This window comes from Leptonychotes weddellii, chromosome 5 (assembly GCF_054177405.1).
Source record: "Leptonychotes weddellii isolate Sample4059 chromosome 5, ASM5417740v2, whole genome shotgun sequence".
Lineage (NCBI taxonomy): Eukaryota > Metazoa > Chordata > Mammalia > Carnivora > Phocidae > Leptonychotes > Leptonychotes weddellii.
Window position 1 is genome coordinate 101,872,671 of NC_138373.1, and position 21,412 is coordinate 101,894,082.

A 21,412-nucleotide genomic window follows, 5' to 3' on the forward strand; every position below is an offset into this window, starting at 1 on the left:
AAACGGCCACCCTAGTCCTCCCCGAAACCCCGGAAAGAGGAGACAGAGTCAGGCCTGGTGCTTCAAGCCTTTGTTGGGAGAGGGAAGGTCTGGGATTTATGTACACGAGAGAAGGGAGGTGGTACATGTACAGAAAGTGGGTTCCTGTATTCCCCTGCAGGGGCTGAGGAGAAACTGGCAGGAGACTGAGCAAATAGTCAGCTAAGACCGCCATGCCCCCTGTCTCCTGCTAAAAAACCCCTAGCCGTGGAAAGGAGGTGAGGGTGCTTTCTCTAGCGATCCAGGGAGAACCTCTACCCCTCTGCCCACCCAACAACAGTCAGCCTAGAGTGGAAAGGGCCAAGGGCAGTAAGCGTGGCATCTCTCCTCTACCCTTATCACCAGGGCACAGCTGGGTGGGGACCAGGCTTAGGTGGGCCTTGCTCCTGGTAAAAGGCGATCTGAGACTGGTAGGGTTCTGGGGCTCCCTGAGTCTGGATACTTCCAGACCACAGCTGATCATGGGCCTGCGAAAAGGAAGGGAGAAAAAAATAGGGATAACTGCTTTCTCCGCTTGTCCCTCTGGCCTAGTGACAGAGGAGGCTGTGGGCCCTTGTATAGGCTAAAGCTAGAAATGACTTTTCCCAGCTCTGAGCTGACCCTTGGTGACCTTCCAGTCAGGAAATGAAGTTGAAGACCCTGGGGCCAAAGTGCAGTCCTGGAGGCACCAGGGAAGTGCCAGGCCCCAAAAGACCCAGTGCCCCCAGTGGTGCCAGGCACGTACAGCTTTGAGACTCGGGTGGACACTGGGTCGAGAGCAGCATAGCCCTGCGCTGCGCCCTCGGCCAGTTCCAGGGCTCCAGGTGCACAGGTTGGAGAGTTGAAGTGCTTCTGCCTTCGGGGGGGTCTTAGTGGGGGCCTGGAGCCCGAGGGGGGCTGTTGGGCGGTGCGGCACTCCTGGCTTGGTGGCGAATGACAACGGGCTGGCGATGGAGGCCTGTGGGGAAGACAGAGGCCTGTGAACACGCAAGGAGGCTAGGCTGGGCCGCCGTCTGTCGGAACAGCCCCTGAGGAGCAGCCCCACGGGCAGGGCCAAAGAAGAGCCAGTCGTGTGGCCGAGGAAGGAGAAGCTTTAAAAGAGGCTAGAGGGGATGGTCAGGGAGACTGCTGGGGCTCTGCATTTTCAGAGGACCAGGTGGGGGTGACGAGAGGCCTGGGCAGTGGCAGAGACAAAATAGACTCAGCAATAGCCAGAAGCTGGGGAGAGATCCCAGGTAGACTGAAAATCAGGAAACCGGTCAAGGGACATCTGATGTGCCTGGGCAGAAGCTACTGCCAGAGCTCTTTAAGGGGGGGGCGGTTAGAGGGGACAAGTCACAAAGGATACCTGGGCCCAGGAACGGAGCCTCAGCCTCAGCAATGAGAGTTGGTGGCCGGGTCCTGCCTGCTCTGGAAACTCCCTACCCCTGGGTCTTAGTAGAAGCCAGGACAGCATTAGTGGGAGATACCACTTCCCTGGAGGCACATGCAAGGGGCTAAGGCGTGCTTCTCCGAGCACGGGGCATGCAAGTGGAGAAGTATGCACCCCTATCACCGTGAGGCTGCCAGAGGATGGTTCCAAGTCATGCAGGGGAGGAGGTGCCTGCGGGCCCAGCAGGAGTCCTGGGAGGTGGGCATGCAGAGGGGCAGCTGTGGTGCCCAGTACCTGTCAAGAGCCCCGGCCTTGGGGGTTAACAGTTTGACTCATCATGGTGGGCTGCATCGCAGAAGAAGCGGGAGCCCCGCTTGGCAGTACGGGCCGTGAAAGGGACACTCTTCAACACTGTGGCCCAGGAAAGAGACACAGTGGTCAGGCCTCGTGGGGATGGGGTGCGAGGAGGGCCCAAAGGCGCAGGGTTGGAGTTTGGGAGCTGGGCCTAGCGGCCAGGCCCAAAGGAGGGACAAGGACCCCACCTGTAATGATGTCCTCAATGGTACCATCCTTCCCTTCGTAAACAGGCCGATGCTCCTTGGCCTGGCGCCTCCTCAACTCTGCAATTAGCTCCTGCTGTTGCCACTTGTTCCGCTGAGATGGGGTCTAGGGCCGAGCATTGGAGGGGAAGGGAGTCATCACTAGCCTACCATGGGGCTAGTTCCTGCCCGAAGATGCAGTCTGAGGACGCCCTTAATTGTACATAGCAGCCCACCCCTGATCATTGCCTAGGAATCCCCTCCCAAAGCCCCTCTCCCCATCCCTTTGGACTCCAGCCTCAGACCCTCTGGGTGGTCTCTGGGCTCCAGTTTCCCGTCTCTCGAGTTCTCTCTCCACCCCTTCATCCTCTCCTCCAGGCCCCAGCTCTTGGTCCCACCCACCTTGGCATCCAGTTTCTTGGCTTCCTGAGCCAGCTGCTTCTCCCGCATTACCTCCTCCTGCTTCTTTCTAGCTTCGTTCTCTTGTTCTGCTTCCTAAGAACCATGGGGGGGGGGGGGTGTGGGGCAGTGAGGCTCACACAGGCTGTGAGGGGAGGGGCTGACACCGAGGGTGGAGAATGGGTGGTAGTGGGACCAGCAACCCCAGGTGGCCACCCTCTGGAGGGGCACTTCCTGCCCTGAACAATGACAGGAAGGGCCTGGGCCCCCACCCTACCCACCAGTTCACAGCTGAGAGGCCTGTGGCCAGCTTCCATTGCTCCCTCCCAGGCCTCCGAGGAGGAGACAGAAAAGGCCCAGACTTGGAGCCCAGCCCTCCCTCTCCCTACCAGTTTTCTCTCAGCCAGACTCCTTTTTCAAAAGCCTCTCTTCCGCTCACCTTGTAAGAACGAATGAATCGGACAAATACTGGGAAGAATACAGACGGGGGTGTGGTCTTGGGACTCTCGCCGAAGTAGCGCACGACTGCATTATAGGCCTCCTGGGGAAGGGGTGGACAGAAGGGCTCGGTCTGGCAGAGAAGCACAAGCCTGGCTCTCCAGCAGGGCTTGGGGCCAAAGGAGGAAAACCAGCAGCCCCCAGCCCCTGTGGGATGCAAAAGAACCTGGGGCTCCCAATGCTCCTTAGGGTATGTCCCCAGGGGCGGCTGCTGGCCACCCCCAAAGCCCCCTCTCCCCCACATACAGCCAGCCAACCACGCGGTAAAGGTTCTTCGGTCCAGGGGTGCCTGGGTGGCACAGTCAGTTAAGCTCTGATCATGATGTCAGGGTCGTGATCTCAGGGTCTACTTCAGTCTCTCTCTCCCCTTCTCCCTCTGCCCCTCCTCCCTGCATGTGCTTGCTCTCTCTCTCTCTCTCTCTCTCTCACATAAATAAATCTTAAAGTCCTCTGGCCCAAGAACCAGAACAAAGCCCATCTAACGGGACGCAGCGCCTTGGCCCTGGCCGGCCCCGGCTGCCGGCACCCTTGGCCACCTCAGCCGTCCTGGCGTCGCGCTGCAGCTTGTCCAGCCCGCCTTCGCTGGTGCTGAGGAAGTTCCGAAGGACGCTGTTGTCGTGTATGCTGCATTCCCGCCGAATCAGCTCCATGCCCCGGCCCAGCTCCTTCACGTCTAGCAGCACGTTCTCCAGGGACACTGTGGTCACCAGAGCCTGGGCTGAGGCCTGGTCAGTGGCCGACATGCCCCCCTCCCGGTCCGGGGCCACACAGAACTTGGCCCTTCCCGTCAGCAGGGGCTCCCTCAGGTTCTCGTGCCCCTGCTTCCTGAGCCGTTGGTGGAGACAGAGAAGGACACACGCAGCCAACGGGGCCCTCACAGAGATAAGGAAAAGGAATGGGGGCTGTGAGCTCATGACCCCAAGGTGCAAGGCGGCACAGGAAGGCAAACCAGAGAGACTGCTGGGCTCCAAAATGGAGCCGCCTCAGGCCTGGGGCAGAAATGTCAGCTGCCTTATGTTTGTGGGGGCTTCGCGGTTTTCCTAGGCCCTTCACAGGCATCACAGAGACGCAGAGTCTCCAGGGCCGCCCAGGGAGTTGGGAGTGAAGAGCCACTGGTGCTCACTGCCTGCTTCCACGGCACCCCGGCGGGAAGGACTGGGCCAGGCGGGCGCCTGCAGGAAGGCTCCCCCTGGGGGAGCCCCTACCCATGGCCCCAGCGGAAAGCTTTGAAGTGGCCAGAAAGGAGATAACAAAAGCCAGAAACCAAGGGACCCAAGTGTTCCCTCTCCCAAGCTTCCTGGGATTGTCCCGGGCTACACATGAGGGCAGGCTCGCCGGGCCACGCTCCCTCACCTGCCGCGGCCTTCTCCACGAAGTGTAGCTCATGCCAGAAGTTGGCCAGGTCTGGGTATTTCTCCTTCACCGTCAAGGCGATGAAATGCAGCAGGGTCATCTTCCTGTCAGTGGACTTGGTGTCCAGCAGCTGGAGGCGGGGGCACGGGGTGGTGAGAGAGGGCCAAACGCCATGGCTCCTCAGGCTTCCCGGCCCCAGGTCGCCCCCACCGTCTTACCAGATCCAGGCTCTGGAGCTTGAAGCCGTACACAGCTCCTCGCTTGCTGCTGTTCATATAGTTCCCCAGTGCAAGGATGATCTGTCCAAAAGATGCACGGGAGGAGGTCAGGCCAGGCCCTGCGGGCTCCTTCCTCCACCTGGGCCCGGGCCCATGGGCGCGGGCCTCCGCAACCTCTCCCCACCTCCAACATCTGCTTCAGCTTCTGTGAGGACTTGACAGAGGCAGACGCTGCAATGATGGCGTTGAGTTGCTGGAAGGCAAGAGGAAGAGCTGCGTCAGCCCAGGCCGGGATGGGGAGAAGTTGGCCCGACGGGGCCGGCAGGGGCGGGGAGCAGCAGGTGGGGGACGGGCGGGGGCTGTACCGGCGTGAGCATCTGCAGGTTGTCCTGGAAGTTGCCCAGGAAGGCCATGCCAGCCATGCGCTGGGTCAGCCGCTCCACCTTGCTGAAGAGCAGCATGAAGCGGTCCTCGGCCGCCAGCTCGTCCAGGGGCTGCCGCTCCCGCTCATACTGCCGCAGCAGCTTCACCTCGGCCTCCGTGGGCAGGAAGCGCATCAGGCACTCCACGAAGTCCACGGGCAGCGTCTGGAGGTCAAAGCTGCGTAGGAGGAAGGAGCCAGCTCAGGTCTTGCATGTGCCCGTGACCCATCCCCCCTTTATTCTCCAGCTCCTAGAAGGCCTGAGGGTGGGGTCTGTGAGCAGGACGCAGCCAGAGGCAGAGGGCCCATCGCCTCATCCGTCACAGCGTGAGCAACAATCCTAGGGGACCATTCCATGGCCTGTTTTAAAACCCTTCAGTGTCTTTCCTCTACCCCCAGGGAGAAATCTTAATACCTGAACGTGGTTTATGAGGCTCAGCCTGCAGGACTTCTGCCCACCTGTGTTTACCCTGTCTCTTCGACTCTCCTACACTGAAGTCTGAGTTGATTTTCAGTACCTAGGGCATCATGCTTCTCCCTGCAGGCACTGAAATGGACTTCATACACTTCCTCAGGTCAGGTTGCAGGTGAGACCTCACCTCCTCCCGGCAGCCTTCCCTGATCCCCAAGCTCAGCTACCTGGCCTGCTCTGTTCCCCCAAAGCTGCCTATACCTCCACCACCTTGGTGGTTATCACCCAGTGCTACTGGACTGTTCCCCCGAGACTGGCAGCAATGTGAGTGAAGGTTTGGGCTGAATCCCCCGCACCCCCCACAGTCCCTGGCACACAGCACAGATGCATTAAGTTCTGGCCAAACCAGGGGATGACTGAGGGGTGTGAGATGGCTCTGTTGATGCCCTGGAATCCAGGAAGGCCAGGATCCTAGGTGAACTGGGTTGCCAACTGACTGGGACCAGGGCAAGGTCAGTGGGAGCCTCACGTGTGGATGGCCCTGCAGATCTCCTCGGCAGAGCGGCCAGCCTTGCGTAGGGTGATGGCTAGGTTCTTGGCACGATTGGCTTCCAACAGGGTCACCTTGCTGGCGGCCTTTTGCGCTGTCTTGTTCTTAGAGCAGATGAGGTCAAGGGCAGGGCCCTGGGCTTTCGTCTTGAACAGTTCTTCAAATTTGTCCAGGTCTAGGTCCTGGCAGGGGTTGGCGAGAAAGGAAAACGCGGTGGCCTATCCTACTAGAAGACCCCTGGCAGCATGCCCAGCATCTGTTCAGCTCTGGCACGTGGATGCCTGGGTCTGGGTCTGAGGGTGTTTCCAAGGCCAGGAGATCTGGCTAAAAGCACGGTCTCATCCCCAGCCCTCTACCCCACCCCTAAGGGCTCCTGCTACCTCCAAGATCTTCTCATCGTCAAGTTCACTGAAGACAGTGCCACTGATCTGGTTGGGTTTCAGTGCTGTCCAGTTGAAGACAGGCAGCCGGAACTTGGTCTTGATAGGTTTCTTGATGCGAATGGCTAAATTTGGAAGGAAGATCAGTGAGGCGCTGGGGCTAAGGACACTCTCCCTACGTCCCACTAGCCCTGCCCAGAGCCCTGGGGGGACTCACCTGACAGGCCTACTGTCAACACCACAGAGGGAGCAGCGCCAGGGAGAGGTGGGGCTGGGGGACACTTGTCTGGGGGAAAAGAAATGCCACTGTGACCCAGGGCCCAAAAGACTCTCCAGAGAGCCTTCCCCGATGCCACACCACCTGTCCACAAAGTCTCTTGGGGAAAGAGGATGTGTGAACTCCCTGCCCCTCTGGTTCCCAGGGGTCCTAGCTCTGGTGGGGCAGGTCTTGTTGGCCTCTGGCCCACTGTCTCCTGCTCTGGTCTAAGCCCTCTCCATGGCCATCCTCAGAGGAATCAGGAGCGGCACCTTTATGATCCTTAGAACAGACCCCTGTCTGCCCTGAGATAGCCCCTTCCCAGTAAGCTGAGCCTCCCTCAGATTCTCGCCCTCCCTCAAGCCTTTCCCACCTGACTTCACATCCTTCCGCCCACATCCCTGCCTTCTCCCTAAGGGAGGCACTACTGCCTGGGGTTTTGGTATGGCCCTGAGATGGGGCTCCCACGGTCCTCCTCACCTGGTAACGGGGGTGGGGGCGGGGGCAGGGGAGGAGCTGGCGGCGGGGGCAGAGGCAGGGCCTCCTCGGGCGGCGGGGCTGGAGCCAGGAGGTCCAGATCGGAGGGCAGCATGGCCTCACTCAGCTCTGCGGGGCCTATCCGGGCCAGGGCCTCGCTGCCCGCAGACTCCAGGCCCCGCGCCCCAGGCTCCAAGTGGCATTGGCGCTGGAAGGCCTCCTCCTTCTCCTTAATGAGCCGCCGGAGGGTGTGCACCTGGTGGCTTGTGTTCTCGTAAGTCTCCTATCGGGGAGACAGTGCCAGTAGGCAAAGGGGAAGGGGAAGGCAGAGCCCTTGTTGGCCCTGAGAGTGACAGTTCCTGCCCCAGGCTTCTCAGCTGGGGTCTCTGGGAGGGTGCGCAGGGGCAGAGAGCAGCAGGAACGCAGGTGGGGGCCAGGGAGGCTGGACTGCACAGAATGGCACCCTCCAGTGTGCTTCCTCTCGGACCCAGACTTAGACTCACTGGTTCCTCAAGGCCCAGGCCGGAGGCTGCTCCTGGGCACGGCTCCCGGGCCTGCCTCCAGCCTGCCCTCAGCCCTCCGGGCCTCGACTGCTCCCACTGTGTTTGGCCTCGTATAATCACTCCGTTGGCAGCCCCCCTGTGGACAAGACCCTGCCCTAGCCATCTCTGTATCCTCCATACTCCCTAGAACAGCACTTCAGACCCTCAGCAGGGGCCTGACAGATGTGTATCAAGCCCCTGGTCTCCTGACTTAGGATACCTGGTGGATAGTCCCTGAGCTACTCAGCCTGCCCATTACGCAGGGGAGGGAAAAGCAATAGGAGGGGCCGGTAGGAGGGGGCCTGGACGCTGGAAGTGCCTGCGGGCGCCCCACCTGCTCCTACCCTCCTCTGTGTGTGTCCGGCCCACTCGATTCAGTTTCCCTCTCCCAACTAAAAGACAGGGTGAAGTCATCAGCCCACCCTCCTCTGAGTCCCTCAAGTGTGAACCAAGATCTGGATTTTCAAAGACTTGACATGACTCAAGAAATAAAAGCCAAATTAAAAAAACTATGATTTTCAGATGCATTTCTTATAATAGGATGGAGCTGACTGTATGAAAAAGCAAAGAGATAAAAAATAAATTGATAAGAGATAGAAAGAAAGAAAGAAAGAAAAAGAAAGAAAAGAAAAGAAAGAAAGAAAAAGGGAAGGCCAGCTCCCCAGGCCCTGACGCCCAGCACCAGTCAGGGCCTCCCTTCCCCAGATTACTTGGTACCTTGACGCTCTCTAGTTCCTTCTCCCGCTGCAGCAGCTGCTTCTCTAGCTCTGCCACACGCATCATGTTCTCATTCTCTAGGTCCAGAAGCTTCTCCGTGAGCTGCAGGATAGGAAGAGCAGGCCTGGCGCTGGCCCTAAAGCCTGGGCACTTTGCACAGCCTGAACCTCCACCAGGACCTGGACCCAACCCCCGCACCCAGGCCTCCAAAGGCCGTGGAGCCCCGTGGCTTCCCTGCATCACTCCCGTGGGCCCAGGTCTGAGACCCTGTGAAACAGACCACACCTGACTCTCTCAAGCCTGAGGCCACCTCACACCCAGTCCTGGAGGTCAGTGTGTGTCCTAATCTGTGGATGACCCAGGGCCTCGGCCAGAACGTGCCGGGTTCTGCAGCTTCCCTGGCCTCAATCTGGAACTGAGATGGCCCCGTCCTCTCCCCACCCCCAGCGGTAGTTCTGGCAGCAAAAAAGGACTACCTACGTGGGACACGTGCTCCTCCAGCTCCTCCACCTTCTCCAGGGCCACATTCTTGGTCTCCGCGTCCTCCAACAAGCCTCCCACATCAAACACATTGTCCAGGTATGCCTGGATCTGCACCTGCAGCTTCTCGCTCTCTGTGTGCCTTGACTTCTGGGAAGAGCAGACACGGTAGTAGTTGGGGAGCCTCCTGAGAGAGATGTGGTCCTCATCATCTCCATGACCCCTTCCTAGAGCATAAGACTTCCTTCTAAAGCCATGCAGTCTCATCCAGTGGAGCTGCCGATTTAGAGAGCGCCCCCTGCAGGAGGGCCTAAGACCCCGGCCGCAGAAGACAGGAAGGGTTCCAAGAGCATCCACGACTAGGCTCTTGTACAAGAAGAACCCTTCGTGATATGACTAAGCTGGTCCTTTGCCCCTAAGCTCCTCACCTGCGAAGACTCGAGCCAGCTCACCTGCAAGAACTCCTCCAGCCCCAGCTTGGTGAACTCATACTGCAGGTGGACCCGGAAGTTCATGTCCTCTACTGAGTGCACCACGATGTTGATAAACTGCATGCAGGCCACCTGGGGAGAAGCCGCTCAGAGGGTCAGAGGCAGGGAGGGCCAGGAAAGACCGCAGAGCCAGGGTGTTAGAACCGGTATCATTGTGGGGGTAATCAAAGGAGTAAATAAAAAAAGTGAGTCTTTCTGAGAACAATAAAAGTATTTTAACTTAAAAAATATCAAACTTAAGGGGCGCCTGGGTGGCTCAGTCATTAAGCGTCTGCCTTCGGCTCAGGTCATGATCCCAGGGTCCTGGGATTGAGCCCCGCATCGGGCTCCCTGCTCCACGGGAAGCCTGCTTCTCCCTCTCCCACTCCCCCTGCTTGTGTTCCCTCTCTCGCTGTGTCTCTCTCTGTCAAATAAATAAATAAAATCTTTAAAAAAAAAAAATCAAACTTAAGATTCAGTGTACGGAGACAAGTAAATTACATGAGAAATAGACGGAAATGAAGATACAACTGAGTTTGCCTTCGCACACCAGCAGGTGTTTCTGGAGACCACACTACGTAACTAAAGACCGAAGGCTGAAGGGAAGAGAAGCTAGAGGAAAAGCTTGGGCAAAGCGAAGCAGCTTGAAAGGATCCCAATCAGGGGCAGTAAGGCCACAAAAAGGGGGAAAGGAGGTGGACCCAAGACACAAAATTGTCATTGTCCTGAAGTTTCTAAAAGCTCTCTGGGGTAGGTGAGTGCACAAGAAGCACTTACTGAGTAGAGAGAATCATTCCAGGTTCTGGACAGAATATCAAGATATGCTGTTGGCCTGGGCCTATTCTCGAGGAGCATGGGACCCCGCTGGGCATGCCCAGTTCCTCACCATGAAGTCGATGTTGCTGTCCTCATTCCGGAAATACTCCATCAGCTTCTCAAAGCGGTGTAGTTCCTTGCATACCTGAACAAGCAAACTTTCTCAGTGAGAAACTCTATCCCATGCAGAACCTAAGCCCTTGAGCCCCGCTCCCAGGAACATCAAGACAAAGGGACTGGTTCAGACTAAGCTTAAGCATGACTCTTTCTATGCAAGGAACCATTTGCGACATATAAAAGAAACCCTGTTAGTTTAACAAGCTCTCCAAGTAGAAGAAAGCCTGGGACCTGCCATTACCTTGGGTTACTGGTCTCCCAGTAAAGCTTAGGCCATTAGTCTGGGCTTTAGGTGCCTCTGGGGGTAGGCCAAGGAGAAACACAGTTGCTCAGTTATTGAAGGAAGGAAGGAGGAAGGAGGAAGTTTGGAGGCCATGGCTGAGGTCCTAGTGGGGACACAGGAGAGAGGCCAGGGTGCAGGAAAGTCCCTATGCTGAGAGGGGTCTAGAGACTCCATTGAGCCTCTGCCTTCAAGGAGGAAGAGCCATTTCCTGGCTTGAACAATGGACGCTAGGGAAGAGGTCCAAAGAGGAGGAAGGGGTGGGCCCAGCAGCTGCGACTGGATGTCGAGGAATCCTATGTTCAAGCAGATGAAAGTTTCAGAGCCAGGCCCAGAGGCTGGGGAAATTCCAAGTAGGAGCTTCCTCTCCCCTCACCAATAACAGCCAACAACCCAGGAGGATCCTTGCTTGCCTTCTCCTCCCACCGCAAACACGTCTGCCTTGGGTTCTACCAGTGGGTTCTCTGCCTCAGAGCCACCTGGGGGGCCTATTAAAGCACAAGTACTCAGCCCCCCAGGAGTAAGTTTAACAAGATCCTCAGGCATTCTGATGCATGGCCAGGTTAGAGCCATCGGACTGCAGCCCTCAAGTGAGGGTCTCTTGGGGAGCCTGGGTCGCTCAGTCGTTAAGCGTCTACCTTCGGCTCAGGTCATGATCCCAGGGCCCTGGGATCGAGTCCCGCATCAGGCTCCCTGCTCCACGGGAAGCCTGCTTCTCCCTCTCCCACTCCCCCTGCTTGTGTTCCCTCTCTCGCTGTGTCTCTCTCTGTCAAATAAATAAATAAAATCTTAAAAAAAAAAGTGAGGACCTCTTTAGCTGGCCGTTCAGGATCTGTCTTGCCATAAGATCTGGTAAGGCGGAAGTTCTGGTTTTGGTGTTAAGAAAAAAAAAAGTAGAGGGGGCAGGCTTCTTAGTTAAGCACAGGATGTTAAAATCATCACTGGGATGTGTGAGATCACAGGAAAGGGTGCTTACCTACCTGGCTCCCCACCTCCTCACCAAACACACACACACACACACACACACACACACACACACGTAGGAGACTGACCTCTTTGAAATTGTCAAAGGCAGCAAGAATGATTTCATGACCTCCCCGCACCAAACACACAGCTGCCAAGAGCTCCAAGACAAGGGCTTTGGTCCTAAGGGGTGAAGAAAAAAGATTAACCCCTTAGCTCCCCACCCTGGCCACCACACAGTTCCCCTCCACAACCAGGCGAGTCCTTTCAGAGTGGAGACAGCCTCACAAGTGAGGGGAGTGGGTTTTGGAAAGAAAGCAGGGGTAGGAAGGCTTGCCCCCTCACTGAGCTGGGCAGACCAGAGGGAAGCCAGGGACACTCCTCCTCCAGCGGAAGGAGCAGAACCAAGGCGCTGGCCTAGGCCGCCGGTCCCTGAGGCCAGGCAGGCGGGACTTGTTGTCAGGGTCAAGTGGAGCCCAGATCTCCAGAGCCCTGGGCACAGTGGGGAGGAGAGGGGAGGGAAGGAACTCACCTTGGATTCTTGTTGTTGAGACTGAGTGCAATCTCATTGACGGCGTGGGGGTGGGACATGACCAGGTTGAAGCCGTACTGTAACAAGGAAGGAAGACCTTGATGGTGGGAGGGCAGCTCCCTGCTGGATCTCCTTGACTATCAGCCTGTCAGCAAACTCGCCTTTTACAAGCTGGTGCCCTCCCAGCTCTTCTAGTTTGGCAGATGAGGCAGGACAGGCAGAGCATCCGTGGCCAGTGCTGCCCCCTTACCTGATAGTTCATGATGGCTCTGAGGCAAAGGATACAGACGTGGACATCATCCTTCTGGCTCACCAGGCGGGAGTTCTTCAGGGCCCTGCGCCCAGGGAGAGTGCTGTACCTGGGGGAGAGGGGGCTGCTGGTGAAGGGTCCAGGAGCGCTCCCCATCACCCGGACAGCAGGTCGCACCTCCGCAGCAGGACAGGGGGACAGGGGACCTTGAACCGACAGCCTCGAGAGTGGTGGGGGAGGTGGGGGCAGGGTGCTCAGCAATTTTCACCTCTCTGCCACAGGCCTTTGTGAGTAACTACCCGGGATCCCAGCTTTATAATCAGGGCCCAAACCATCCTGAGCCCAGGGGCCCTCCAAAATACAACGGCAGGCGTGCAGGCCTTTCTAGTCCTCAAGATGGATCCAGGGAGACGTTCATCTGAGCCTGTCCTCCTCCTCCTTCCAGTCGCTGCATCTTCCACAAATTCCCTGGGGCCGGAGCATCTTGGCTCCCATCCCACTTCTACATCCCAGAAAGGGCAGAGCAGACCCCAAAGGCAATAGCAGGGCCAGGGTCTACATCTGGCTTGGCCCCCAGTGATGTTTCATGAAAGAAAGAGGAAGCACAAATGGTGTCCGCTCATGCATGAATGACTAGAATGAGGAGCAGGGTCAGAGGGACAAAAGGAGGCCAGGAGAAAAGCATGGCCACAAGAGGAACACAGACCACAGAAAGGGCCACAGGGCCCAAAGGAGAGCCCCCCTGGGTAGGAGGGGGGGCTCTGAAAGTCATCTGGTCTATCCACCTGCCTCCGGGCAGGACGGCTCCTAAAATACTGCAAAAAAAAAAAAAAAAAAAGAACACAAGGCAGGCTTGGAGAGAAAAGGAAGAAGGGAAGGGAAGGTGAGTTGCGGGCAGGTTTGGGGGGAGCTGGTCTCGGAGCAGCTGATGGGGCAGAATGCAGAGCCAGAGGGAAACAGACTTGAGGGCAGGAGCTCATCACCCCGTGAAGACGAGGGAGCTGGATGAGGGCCGGCCCCACCCAAGAGGCCGGCAGGAGTGGCAGAATGAAAAAGAGGAATGGGGAGGGGGAGGCCCTAGAGGGGAGTGTGGAGAGGGGAGAACTGGAACCCCAGATGGGGTGGGCTCAGCCGAGGGCGATGTACTTACCCAGGACAGATTGCTGGGCAGAGTCAAGGAGACAGAGAGGACAGACCAGAGACAGACTGGCAGGCAGAGGGCAAGAGAGCTGAGCCTGGAAGCAAGAGTGGGGGGAGGAGCAATGAGCACTCACCCCCTGGCACCCAAGACCTGGACTGGGGGGCTAGGGTGGGAGGCAGGTGGGCAGAGCAAAGAGCACACATACCGGAGCACAGACTGGCGCGCAGAGCGAGCGAGGCTGTTGGTGAAGGGGGCTGACAGGGCGCTGGGTGGCTGCAGGTCCTCGATGGACCTGCTCCAGGACCGGAGCTTGTCAAATGCACCATCGTCACTACTCTCCAGACCCTCAAAGTCAAACCTGGAGCAGGAAAGGACACACAAGCGCACACACAGGAGAAATTCAGTGCTAAGCCCCCTGGCCGGCCCACCCCCGCCCCGTAGACCTTGAGGGCAATCAGAAGCAAGGCCAGCAAGAAGAGAAAGCGGAATTGGGCGGCAGAGACCCAGCCCTGGTTGGGAGAGCCACCCACGCAGGACAAGGGCAGCAGAGGCACAGACAGCAACCAAGAGGGGGATGTGAGGGGATGGGAATGCTGAAAGGGGTGAGCTGCGGTGCCCCGCTGGCCAGGCGACTCCAGGAGTGACCTCTCCATGGGCCCAAAGGGAGGCTTTCTGCACTCCCAGCCTTAGATAGCAAGTCTCGGAGAAGCCATGTCTCCCCACGGAGAATCCGCTCTGTGCAAGGGTGGTGGGGAACAGGCCAACGCAGGTCTTGCTGGTTGGCAAACGGCAGTGGCCAATGGGGCCTCTCAGTGCCCTGAAGGGGCCTGGCTGGTTCTGGAATGGGCTCACGAGGGCAGGTCTGAATGGAAGGGAACGGAGGTCCCAGCCAACCTAGAGTGGGAGACTCCACTAGGTTCAAGAGTACCATGGTCCCATCCCAGCACTGGGTTTTAATGGCTGGGTTTTCCGTGGTTCTACTTGAGACTGCTAGGTTTTCTGGAATAGAGGCTTCCCAGGGGAAGAAATCACAGGTCCAGGGTGTGGACTGGGGACCTTCGTCCCTACAGGAGTTGGGATGGTTTCTCTGTCACTTTCTACTTCTGTGATTGCCACCAGCAATTTGGGAGTGTGGCCAGAACAAGGAGGATGGCTTGAGATCACGGGGCATTGTCCTTTACGAAGCCCCACGTCAGGATATACCCACTCTGAGAAACCAGCCCCACTTTTCTTTCCTGTCCTCTTCCCCCAAGTAGGTCATTAAGGACTGAACGAGCATATCCGACAGGCTCTTCCCCCGAGGAACCTTCTGCTCAGACATTCATAGCCCCAGGGTCAGAGGCATTTCTGAAATAGGAAATGATATCTGCAGGCGACTGAATGTTCCAAAGGAGCAGGAGTAGGCTGCAGAGTCCCAATGCTGAGCTGCTTAATGGGGCTCTCAAGCAAACATCAGAGGAGGCTCCCTGACAGGGAACCTTGCCAGTGGCCCCCCTCAGTCAGTAATTGTATTCCCTAGTGCCGGTACCGCAGTTTACAGATAAATGCCTTCACCCAGCCTCTGTTTGGCTTCACCCTTTTCCTTTCAACCCTTCCCAAAACACACTTTCTCTCCCTTTCACACCCTCTCCCTGCCCTGAATCTTTCTTTCGAAAACAGAGTCAAAAGCACTGCTGTGGACACTACAATCCTGAGGATCCAGCGTATTTTGGTTTCAAGCAGCTGGGATCTGTTTGCTTTTCGAACGGGATAGATAGGCTTATTTGGAAAAATGATCTGCATCTTTTTACTATAAAAGCTCTGAATTTTTTAAAAAAAATCACTTCAGCAAATGTTTTTCATTTCTTTCTATAAAAAGAGTAGTTTTTAAAGGGAGAGGAGGATCACGAGGCCTGAATTCTGCAGGGATGGGAACGGGGAGTAGGCCACTCTTGGTTTTAAGGGGGGATGACCTGGGAAAAGTGACAGGCCAAACCGAGGAGAGGCGTTAGTCCGAACCCCTAAAGAGCTAAGACTGAAGATCTGCTGGACCAAGGAGAACGGCCGTGGGGTAAGGACAGTCACAACAAAAGTGAAAGCCGAGGTTAGGACTGAGTCCCAGGACTAGGGAGTTCCCCAGGACTCGGGACTTTCGGTGCTAACGTTGGGAAAAGTCACGGGCATACTGGGACGATTGGTCAGCCAAGGGCTGAAGTCCTGGCTCTAAGTCTGAAGCATTCATCGGTCATCACGTGAATGATCAGTATAATCCCTCTTTCCATATATTCAGGCAATTATGGTAGGTTATACCACCTTGAATAACAATAATTAACAATAAAGTGGCTAGAGCAGTTTAGACTTACTGCGTTCCGAACACTACTAGTTGCTTTACACACATTATCATCTCAACCTTACAACAACTCTGGAACATGGATCCCCTTTTCTGTAAGAGGATGCAAATGTGCTTGAGGTCACCCGGATAGTCAAGGACATAACTGAGACCCACAACCAGCTTTGCGGTTGTCGGTCCTTTTCACTACCTCATGCCGCCTTCTCATCTGTACTCCTGTGCTGAGGGACCCGCCCCACTGGATTGAAAAGGGCTCTGAATACTTCATTTTCAGTGTGGGTCAAAGGTCATGCTCACTGCTCCTGGGGCTCTTCTTCAGCAATGACCTGGAGTAACCCTCTCACATCTGGAGACCCAAAGGAGGTTCTTAAAGACTCAACTCTCCAAAGGCAAATGAATCCCACTGGGCGTCTCTCCCAGAAGCCAGGACATTTCCTTGGACTGCTTGCAGCCTGGAGTCTGGATCCTTTGGGTTCTAATCCTGAGCTCCCTTTCCATATCTCCCTCCTTCTGCTCCAGCCACCTGGCCTTCTTCACGGATCCCAGACATCTCCTTGGCTGCCTGTCCACTCCCACGCCACTGCCTGGGCTCTTCCCTCCTGGCCTGGGACGCCTATTCCTGTCTTCACTACTGCAGTCTCACCCTTCCTCAGCAAATCAGAATGGGACTGTGTCCTCCCTCGCTGTCCCCAACCCTAGCCCCAGGGAGGTACTCACATGACCGAACATTGGGCAAAGGACAGGTAATCCACGAGCACGTCCAGGCCTTTGTTTTCATCATTCAGAAACTCCCGCACCCACCTGCCAATAGAGGAAACATAGTGGAGGGGTCTGCTAAAAGCGGGTCGAGGGTGAGAAGGGCGAGAGGCCTCTGACCCAACACCCACTCCTGAATCCTCTGGAACTTAGCACCAGGCTGGAAAAATTCTGAGGTTCAAAACCCATGGCAGACCCATTCCGTGGTCACATCACGGGCCTAGACCTCTGCTAGGCCGGGGAGCCAGGGATGGGGAAAGGTCCAAGGCCTTCCAATACCATGTCAGCCACACAAGCTTTCAGGAAGCCTCTCCTAAATGGCCAGGGCCCTGGCTCAATCATTTACTGTGTCCTTGGTGTCTAGCACAACACCGAGTGTGCTGTCCCTGCCTGATGTTTATTGGCAAAATTGTGGGGACATGGGGAGGTTGATCAAGAGCATTTACCATAGGCCCTCGTGCACAGCTGTGCCTGACAAGGTCTAGCACGTCTCCAGCTGGACTGAAGTCTCCGTCGAAAGACAGGCAAGAAAGGTCAAAGAGAGAGAGCTCTGGAACAGAGACATGCTGGACCAAAGGGCCCTTCCACCAAGTTCAGAGAAAGATAGTCTGGGCCACAGTGAGCAAAGAGGGATATGTGGGAACTGTGTGTTTGGTCAGGGTGAGTTTGACAGAATAGGAAAAGGATGGGGGAACAGTCAGGGACTCGAGTAACTCCCTGAAGACTTAGGCCCCTTCAGCCAGAGAGGCAGGAAGGTGGACAACAAAGACCGTAAAGACAATGGACCCTGGCATTTCCACCCTTCTGCCTGCAGGCCTCTTGGCCTGAGATATCCCTGGAAGGAAATTCAAGAACCGATCCCAGGAGGGCTGTTACAGGACAGGTTCATTCCATGGCACAGAGCAACATAAAACTCTCAGGATAAAACCCCGACTCTCCTCAGTGCTCTGTTCCCTTGGATGTCTGGGGGTCTTTATAGGCAGCTGCCCCCAACAGCCCTGCAGGGCCGCCTCTCTCCCACAGCTGGAACACCAGCGCCATGTTTGCTGGCCACACCCTGGGACACAGTGAGAGGCTGGGCCGGAGCACCAGGCTCAGCTGAGGCTGACTGACACCGGAGCTGCCTGAAGTTAGCTTCCTCTCTGGGGGCCGACAGGCCTCCCGTTTCCTGTCTGTCTGCTCTCCAGCTCCCCACCCCCTTCTCATTTCCTGTCTGAGTCTACACTGCTATTTTCGGGATCTTGACACTTTGAGGAGAGGTTAAAGGGCACTTCGGCAAGGCAGAGAAACCAATACAAACCAGAGGGAGGAGGAGCTGGTGAGGCTCTGGAATCCCACTTTCCAGCCTGCCCCGCGCCAGGGCCTGTGTTCCCATTGGGCTGCCCCTACACAACGAGCTTCGGCAGGCCCTGGGGCTGATCAGGCTGTGACAGAAGCAGGATCCTCCTCTCCCCACCTTGCCCTGGGCTCCTACCACCCCGGAGCACCCACATCGCGGCCTGACAGCCTCACAAACTCTTCCTGCCTAGAAATCTGGGGAGGAGCCTGGTCCTCCCCCACAACTGCCCAGAGAAACCACAGTTCAGACGACAGGAGCTCCTAATATGCCAGACACGAAGCTGTTCCCTGGGAACCAAGGGCCAGGTCCAGACCTCTAACTTGTGTGCCAACTGCCAAGAGGCCCCGGGCCTGGGAACCATGCTGCTCTCGCCCCAGCTCCTGGCCAGTGGCCAGAGAGGCAGGCACCAGGTAGAAGGGGTGAGCAGAGGGGAGTGTCACACACGGCTCTGTGGCCCTCTTCTGAGAAGAACAGGCTCCCATCCTCATGCGGCAAGACCTACTAAGAAAGAAAGGGGGGCCTGAGAGGGAGGGGAGTGGTGGAAGGCCCTGCGGGGTGGTGTGCAGGGTGGTAGGTGGGATTTGGAGTCACCATCTGTTTCACCTCCCCCCACCCCCCCCAAACACACAGGGTAGCTGAGGAGGCCCTGCCACTCCTTCTGTGAGGATTCACCAAATACAGCTGCAGGCTGAGTTTCACGTTTGCTAGCATGTCAGCTTTTACTCTGGTTCACGGAAGAGGTGTGGAAGCCAATTCTGGCCACTAAGCACAGCTGCCGAGTCCAGGAACTATCCCTTTCCTGTTCTCTCCGGTGCCATTTCCCCCGTGACTGCTACAGTGGTGGCTGGGGGCACACAGGTAGCTTCTGTAAGAGTCCCAGGCAGGCCTGGCCCTGCGTGGACAAGCGGGAGGCTGCCACGGGCAGGAGGGGAAAGGCAGATGATGTCATTCGGCTCTTTCCACCCCTGCTCTCAGGAAGCCCAGGACCCTGGGGATGGCCCCTGCCCAGCCTCCCCCACCCCCACCCCCGGCTCAGCTTCTCACTCACACAAGCTCTCAGTATTTGTGCCCGGCCCCTCGGTCAGGATGGTAGCCCCGCCTGCAGTCCTCCATCAGGTTTCCCTCACTCTCCTTTGTGTACACTCTCTCTCTCACTTTCACTACATATGCTCTGACTGGTTACGGTTTTATAAAACCAAGACCACTGCCATCTGTCACTGTACCTTAGGCATTAGCCTGCGGCCTGTTCAGCAAGTTCTGGTTCCCTACTCAGAGACTAGCAAACAAGACTCACGCCGTTCCTAGGGACCCTGTCAATGGGCCGGCAGTACCAGGGTCTGTAGATACAGAAGATGTTCAGTTCCTGGTCCCCGCCACCTTAGATCGACTTTCTTGGTGCCCTAGGAAGCTGCTTCTGCTCATGACCTACGACTGTCTTAGAATCAAGAAAATAGTCTTGTGGGCACCAAACAGTCCAGGAACGAGGTCTCAGCTACCTGATGCAATGTGCTCCCCCGCCCCCAGCACACTCTGGGCCTCCCTTGGCCCAGCCCCAGGCCACAGGCAGACTTGAGTCTCAGCTGCGATAGGAGAGACTTCTACTTAAAGCCACAGGCTGAAGACCCCAGGAGGGGCCCCAAGCTTGCCAGCAGCTGGCAGAGCTGAAAGGGAGAGAAGCCAGAAAAAGAACAGTCTGAAGCTCCGGGGAACCAAAAGCCGTTCAAGGGGCAACTGTGCCTCACAGCAGGGAGATAAACAAGCCACCCATCCTCAGAGGTCGCCGGATCCTGATGGCCGATTCTGACTCACCCAATGTGGTTGGTACGAAGTGAGATCTCCAGCTCCCTCAGTACTTTGGTTGACTCCTGCACTCTCCTCCTGAACTTCTGTAAACATGGAATTTCCTGTCACTATTGGCAGCCCCCGATCCAACTTTATAGTACAAACAAAAGGGGTAGAAAAGGAAAGGGAGGGGACACAAGAGGGCAGCTACAAGCCTTCCCTCTGTTAGGAGCCAGCCACTCCAGGCCCATGGCCTCCGAACCCAGAAACCCAACTCCCATTGCTCAGAAGCAGACATCCCACCCCAAGTCACAGGGGTTGCCCCCCAAACCCCACAGGACTATAACGGGCAACAAGGTGGGGCCTCCCTGCCTCACACTTCACCTTCCGGGTTACGCTGGGGTCCAAGAAGCTCTGGAGTTTCTGGATGTAAGTGTGGGGAGGATTCTTCACCTGGAACCGTTCCTGTGAGGGAAACACGCGTGTGCGCACAGACACCCAGAGTTCTGAGGACAGCGTTGAGGAAGTCAAACCCTCATGGTGTTCACTGTGAGGGGACCCAGCCTCCTCTAAAGTTGTCAGCTGGCCCTTAACATCATCCAAACCAAAGGTTCTCTTCCTTGGCTGATTTTCAGACGCTTCTCATCTACTGCCATCTTCCCCTTCTCCAATTAGTGATCTCTGAGCCTAAAATATTTTTCTATGTTGAAAATTATTTTAAGAGCCTGTTGCTTGCGAAGATGTGGGGATTAAAGAGCTGGGAACGGCACCCAAAATAAAGATACAACTTAGAAGCGGTCTTCACTGCCTAGCTAACTGATGGCTCGGGATTAGGAGGGCCATGGAGAGAGGAGCTAGGCCTTGTAGAATGCAACTGTGTCAGCCCTGAACCCAGACTTGGGATCGGACCAGCTTCGCAGCACTAACACATTCAGGCTACAAACACACATTCTGTTCCTTGCCCAGACCCCAGGCCCCGACAACCCAGGCAACCTCAAATGCTAAACCTACTTTTGGCGAGGTCATCCCTCGATCCCCTTCCATGAAGACCATGGGACCACGCCCTCCCCATTTTGGTCCAACCCCTGCATCAGACCCAAGGGAAAACTCTTAAGCATTCTGATCCTGTTAGGGCCTTCACACCTGAGATATCTGAGGAGTTGGAGGGTAGGGGTGCTGCAAAGGGTTCAGGGAGAATGATCTAATATTAGGAAGTAGAGCTTAAACACAAAATGAAAGAAAAAAGAAAGGCGTGAGAAACAGTCACAATTATGTGACCTGGAAAAGACTGGGAGATCATCAATTAAAGAAACTCAGTACCAACAAGCTACTGTTCTCCAACCCCCTTGCAGGAGCTCACCACGTTCACCAGCTCTGCTTAAGGCAGAACACGAGGAAACGGGCCTTCCCTGGAGAGGAAGGGACCCGGGCTAGGAGCTCTGAAGCATAATTCTACCTTATGTCAAGCAGCCTGATTTGGGAGGCAGTGGAACATAAGAGCTAGCACAGATGGGGTCGGCTGCTTCGTCCTGGTTCCAGTGTCAGGCACGGTACTGAGTCTCGAGTTCTTCACCCATAAAATGTAACAGTGCCTTCCTCAGGGGGTTTTTGCGAGGATTAAATGAGATATTTCAATATATGTAAAGTCCTTGGTCCCCCATAAGTACTTAATAAATGTTAACTGTTACGATTCTGTCCAGGGCTTGAAAAGAAATCACAAATTTGTGACCGCTCCATCACGAAGTGCTGGGTAAGCACACTGACTATGTGCGGTGCCAGGCGCTTCCATGCCTCCTGAGAGGTAAGCAAGTAAAAGCGGACTCTCCTAATTGTGCAGACAGGCCTGTCGGAGTTCAGAAACTCATGACCTGTGAAATTCAAATGTGTGCAGGGGAAAGAGCCAGGCCATAGGTCCTGGTTCTCAGTTCTGAGCTAAGTAATAATCTCTCTAGTCTCTTCCAGCTCGAAATACTGTTCATGTAGGGAGAGCTTCCAATCCTCATTT

The 21,412-nt window shown here is 56.2% G+C and overlaps 1 protein-coding gene across 5 annotated transcripts in view; it reads right to left on the bottom strand.

Moving 5' to 3' along the window:
• Positions 1-55: 55 nt before the first annotated feature.
• FMNL3 (formin like 3) overlaps positions 56-21,412 on the bottom strand; it is a 51,668-nt gene continuing 30,311 nt past the window's right edge. Inside the window, exons 3-27 of one of the 5 annotated variants that reach the window (XM_081821624.1) lie at positions 19,792-19,872; positions 19,435-19,511; positions 16,248-16,331; positions 13,407-13,559; positions 12,061-12,169; positions 11,811-11,887; positions 11,368-11,461; positions 9,989-10,063; positions 9,085-9,195; positions 8,633-8,779; positions 8,153-8,254; positions 6,897-7,176; positions 6,378-6,446; positions 6,161-6,285; positions 5,760-5,962; positions 4,763-4,997; positions 4,582-4,650; positions 4,398-4,478; positions 4,180-4,309; positions 3,363-3,523; positions 2,768-2,869; positions 2,332-2,424; positions 1,933-2,056; positions 1,685-1,801; positions 56-976 (exon numbers count right to left, since the gene is read on the bottom strand). In XM_081821624.1, the coding sequence (XP_081677750.1) occupies positions 1,710-1,801; positions 1,933-2,056; positions 2,332-2,424; positions 2,768-2,869; positions 3,363-3,523; positions 4,180-4,309; positions 4,398-4,478; positions 4,582-4,650; positions 4,763-4,997; positions 5,760-5,962; positions 6,161-6,285; positions 6,378-6,446; positions 6,897-7,176; positions 8,153-8,254; positions 8,633-8,779; positions 9,085-9,195; positions 9,989-10,063; positions 11,368-11,461; positions 11,811-11,887; positions 12,061-12,169; positions 13,407-13,559; positions 16,248-16,331; positions 19,435-19,511; positions 19,792-19,872 (2,874 nt within the window). In that variant the 3' untranslated portion in view covers positions 56-976; positions 1,685-1,709. Of the gene's footprint in view, positions 977-1,684; positions 1,802-1,932; positions 2,057-2,331; positions 2,425-2,767; positions 2,870-3,362; positions 3,524-4,179; positions 4,310-4,397; positions 4,479-4,581; positions 4,651-4,762; positions 4,998-5,759; positions 5,963-6,160; positions 6,286-6,377; positions 6,447-6,896; positions 7,177-8,152; positions 8,255-8,632; positions 8,783-9,084; positions 9,196-9,988; positions 10,064-11,367; positions 11,462-11,810; positions 11,888-12,060; positions 12,170-13,406; positions 13,560-16,247; positions 16,332-19,434; positions 19,512-19,791; positions 19,873-21,412 lie in introns of all 5 variants that reach the window. The other 4 variants (XM_081821623.1, XM_081821626.1, XM_081821627.1 and 1 more) reach the window with 4 other exon arrangements.